Source organism: Glycine max, chromosome 4, assembly GCF_000004515.6.
Source record: "Glycine max cultivar Williams 82 chromosome 4, Glycine_max_v4.0, whole genome shotgun sequence".
In the NCBI taxonomy this organism is placed as follows: domain Eukaryota; kingdom Viridiplantae; phylum Streptophyta; class Magnoliopsida; order Fabales; family Fabaceae; genus Glycine; species Glycine max.
Window position 1 is genome coordinate 16,720,365 of NC_016091.4, and position 4,675 is coordinate 16,725,039.

General features: G+C 42.2%; 1 protein-coding gene across 1 annotated transcript; it reads right to left on the minus strand.

Annotated features, from left to right (window-relative positions):
- Nucleotides 1–2,829: 2,829 nt before the first annotated feature.
- LOC100805432 (uncharacterized) lies at nt 2,830–3,956 on the minus strand. The gene is made up of 2 exons (XM_006579080.1): nt 3,792–3,956; nt 2,830–3,420 (listed from the first exon to the last, which is right to left on the minus strand). Exons 1-2 carry the CDS (start codon nt 3,954–3,956, stop codon nt 2,830–2,832), a joined length of 756 nt encoding a protein of 251 aa, XP_006579143.1.
- Nucleotides 3,957–4,675: the final 719 nt, after the last annotated feature.

Genomic DNA, 4,675 nt, shown 5'->3' on the forward strand with positions numbered 1-4,675 from the left:
CTCTTGCTAACTGCACAATAATCTGTTAAAGATATAACAGATTTATATGTCCAGTATTTTCGGGCCGGATGTCAGGACATCGTGTCCGACATCGTGGATCCTGCAGCTTTGCTTCTGCACTTGACTTTTATCTTGCATTGTACAGCAACTCCAGTATTCTCGGGCAGGATGTCAGGACATTGTATCCGACATCGTGGATCCTGCAACTTCAATTCTTCATTTGACATTTTATCTTGCCTTGTGCATTGTGCAGCCCGATCTTATTCCTTGACATATCGTTGGACATCATGTGCAGCAACTCCAGCTTTCCTTCATTGTCTAAGTGCTTATGTTTTAACAAAATCTTAGCCAATCTTTTAAAGCTCAGTAGAGCTAAACACTAACATGATGAATTGGGGTTTAGTATTTCAGGAGACACCATAAGAACACATGAGCATTGTTAGATAGAGAATATCATTTTAGCATCAGGCACCTATTAGGAAGACCAACGTGTTCTCTACTTGTTTTTACACATCATTTCTCTCACGTGATTTTCTTTCTTTTTGCACAGATATTTTATACACTTGTTCATATTCACACTTACTTTTACACAATAGACGCCTATTTGCTGAAATAGCTTACCAAATAACACAAGTTCCCCGAGTGTTCGATACTCGGTTCTTACCGTTTTATACTACTTGTGCGATCCGGTGCACTTGCCGGAAGCCCGAACAATCATTAGGGGAGGCTCCATAGAATGGTGGAGGAAGAACTGATGCAGGTTCTGGATGATGAGGCGCTGACCATGAGGCTCTGCATCATCTAGAAGAGATGCTCCTACTAGGAAGAGGAGGAAGAAGAAGGGCAGGTAGAAGTAGATGTGGCAGAAGGCAGGACGACCGATGGTGGTGGTGCGCCTTGAGTAGCTCAGACCTGGGCCTACCTTGGCCCTAGAAATCTAATAGAAGAATCTGTCAGATTCCAACAATTCTTCTTAATGTAGGCCAAGTTAATCACTAGGCTAAGGGACTCGTACGTCAATGTATCAGAGTCAACTCCCTGAGCATCACATAAAGCAGTAATCAGTGTGGGGAAGCCGAGTCTGGACGTATTGGAGTGGGTGATCTGTGTAATCTATTAAGAAATCATACCGCCCACATCCATGCCCATCTTTATCACAAGCCCATATATCAAGCAAGCCTAGTCCATGTTAATGTCTAACGTGTGGGAGGTCTGAGCGAAGTTGGAGTAGGACAACACGCTCTAGGTCTAGGCCAAGGTGGTGAAGTCCTTCCGCAGAATCTTCCATGAAACTCCCTCGGCGTTCAACATGAATCGCCCCTGGTGTGCATAGCTCGACTGCAATGGCCTCACGATTAGGATACGTGTGGAGGTACTGGGGGTAGGAGGTAAGATGCTCCTTCTCCAGCACGATGACTGGGGTCCCAAGAAACTCATGCAATGCCTCAGTGTTGAATCGGATGGTTCGCCCTTGCAGCCTTTACTACTTCGGTGAACCGTCCTCTAGATCATAGATGTTGGAGTAGAACTCCTTCACCAGAGTGATGTCAATCTGCTTCTTTGGCAGGTGGGTGAGTCGTTGGTGCCACTAACGCCTCTAGAGCTCGCCATAAAACTCATCGTACATGCTCGAGGCGACCTCCACGTTCCTCTCCGGAGAATGTTTTAGAGATGAACGTTCACCTAGTACCGGACCCATGTGGTCTCTAAAGCGAACCAGAAGGAATCCCAGGTGGAATACCCTCCCAGTGGTTGGCCAGGTCCAGTGCAACATTTCCTTGAAGCCATCTACAAAAGAAAAATAAGAAAATATTAGAAACAAAAATAAGAAACAAGAAAAACAAAAAGTAAAACTATGGTGTGTGGCGCTAAGCCGCCATGTGGCACTTAGCGCTAATGCAAAACAATTGGGCTTACCACAAGACTACCTGCTAAGCCCATGCATTAACATTCAACACAAAACCCAGAAAATTAAAATGTATGCATGTGACTTAAGAACACGCTTACTTACCATAATGGATGCTTGAAAAACACAACATGAATGCAATGAAAACAAAAAAGACTACACAAATGAAGACGACTGAAAATATGAAAGCAACACACAATGAAACAATGTCTAAGCATACCTAATGTGATCAGAAAGCGAAAATAAGACACACACTCTAGGTACTATGCAAAATGTGGAGAAAAATTTGCTAGAATGAAAGCAGAGACATAGTTCTCAAAGAAAATGGGTAAGGAGTGGAGAAAGAAGAAGAAGAAGAATAGAAGAAGTTTATAATTTCAGGTGGTTTTCCAACTTCCAACAGTTATGAGTCTGGTGCTTATCGCGAGTTTGGCACTTAGTGCACAGCCTGAAAACTATAGTTGCATTAATGATGTCTGCACTTAGTGCCTGAAGGACGGAAGTCCCTTGGTTTGCTCTCTCAGATAATGGTACTTGCGCTTAGCGAGATGACTGGGCTTAGCGTGCCTATCTCATGGTTGCGCTTAGCGCGAGATGGCACGCTCGGCGTTTGAAGCTTCTTCTTGAAAATCATTAAAGTTTCATGAATCATCACCCCACAATCTGCAAAATTCCAAAGAATAATATTTTTGGATTTTTAGTTAAAATAAAATAAAATTAAAAATCAGCAAAAATAAACATAAACAAAAATAAAGAAAAACAAAACGAAGATAGAAGAATTCCTAGGTTGCCTCCCAATAAGCGCTTCTTTAACGTCACTAACTTGATGTGGGACCCCTTCATGGGTCTAGAAGGTGGATGACAGTGGTTAGTCTTTCAATGTAGCCACCATTGTAGATCTTTAATCGTTGACCATTGACAATTCAGATTCTCTCAAGCTCACTTGAGGCATGATCCAACAGCTCCACTACTCCATAAGGCCTTACTTCTTTGATTATGAAAGGCCTAGACCATTTAGATTTGAGTTTACCTGGGAAGAGTCTCAACCTTGAATTATATAACAGAACTTGTTGGTTGGGCTTAAAGGTCTTCTGTATCAGCTTTTGATCATGGTACACCATCATCTTCTCCTTATAAATTTTGGAAGACTCATAGGCATTGAGTCTCATCTCTTCTAACTCCAGCAGTTGCAGCTTCCTCTTCTCACCGGACAAGGATTCATCAAAATTAAGGAACTTGAGGGCCCAGTAGGCCTTGTGCTCCAGCTCCACTAGCAAGTGACAGGCTTTTCCATAGACCATCTGAAAGGGTGATAGTCCAATGAAAGTCTTGAAAGCAGTCTCGTAGGCCCATAATGCATCATTCAACTTTGCGGCCCAATCTTTTCTAGAGGAAGCCATAGTCTTCTCTAAAATCTTCTTCAGCTCTTTGTTAGAAATCTCTGCTTTGCCGTTTGTCTGAGGATGATAAGGTGAAGCCACCTTATGTCTGACATGATAATGCCCCAGAATCTTCTGCAATTGGGCATTACAAAAATGTGAACCTCCGTCATTGATGAGTACTCTGGAACCCCAAAATGGGAGAAAATATTCTTCTTGAAAAACTTAATTATAGTCTTGGCATCAATGTTTGAGGCAACTACAACTTCTATCCACTTAGACACATAATCAATAGTAACCAAGATGTACTGATTCCTATAAAAGGATGGTAGAGGACTAACAAAATTTATGCCCTAGTAGTCAAAGACTTCAACTTCCATGATATTCTGCAATGGCATTTCATTTCTCCGAGAAATGCTCCCTATTCTCTACCATTGATCATAATGAAGCACATGGTCATGGGTATCCTTGAAGATAGAAGGCCAAAAAAATCCATCCTATAGGACCCTAGAAGCTATCCTATCCCTCATTGTAATGTTGGCCACAAGGAGAATTGTGACAATGCCATAATATACTTCTGGCTTCTTCCATGGTGACACATCTTCTCCACAGATTATCCGCTCCAATCTTGAATAAGTGGGGATCATCACAAACATAGAAACGAACGTCATGGAGGAACTTCTTCCACTGATTCTAATTGAAGTAACTTGGAATGATACCTCCAGCCTTATAATTGGCCATATCTGTGAACCACCACCTCTTTCCTAAGTCACCTCTTCATTGACTAACTTGGAGAGATGGCCAGCAATTACATTCTCAGAGCCCTCCTTGTATTTAATCACGACATCAAACTCTTGAATCAGAAGGACCCATCTGATCACCCTTGGCTTCGAATCTACCTTTGTGAAATGGTACTTAATAGCTACATGATTAATAAAGATGATGACTCGGGAGGCCCCTAAATAAGATCTGAACTTCTCTAAGGCATAGACTATGGTGAGCATTACATAGGTCAAACGACATTCTTCTATAGGCAAAGACTCCAAATGGGCATGTGAAAGGTGTCTTCTCATGATCTTTGGGGTCCACTGCTATCTGATTTTACCCTGAGTAGCCGTCCAAGAAACAATAGAAGACTTGACCCGCTAACCACGCCAGCATTTGATCCATAAAAAGCAAAGGAAAGTGATCCTTTCTCATAGCATCATTGAGGTTGCGATAGTCTATGCACATCCTCCATCCAGTGACCGTACGAGTCGGAATAAGGTCATTCTTTTCATTGCAGACCACAATCATTCCTCCTTTCTTGGGCACCACTTGGAATGGACTTACCCAAGCACTGTTAAAAATAGGGTAGATAAGTCCACCTCAAGTAACTTGAGGACTTCTT

What these genes read in the sequence shown, in the direction of transcription:
- LOC100805432 (XM_006579080.1), bottom strand. Translation starts at nt 3,956, where the DNA reads ATGACGTTCGTTTCTATGTTTGTGATGATCCCCACTTATTCAAGATTG. An exon ending in GGGATAGGATAGCTTCTAGG is followed by an intron (nt 3,421 to 3,791) that starts GTCCTATAGGAT and finishes GCCCAATTGCAG; the next exon opens with AAGATTCTGGGGCATTATCA.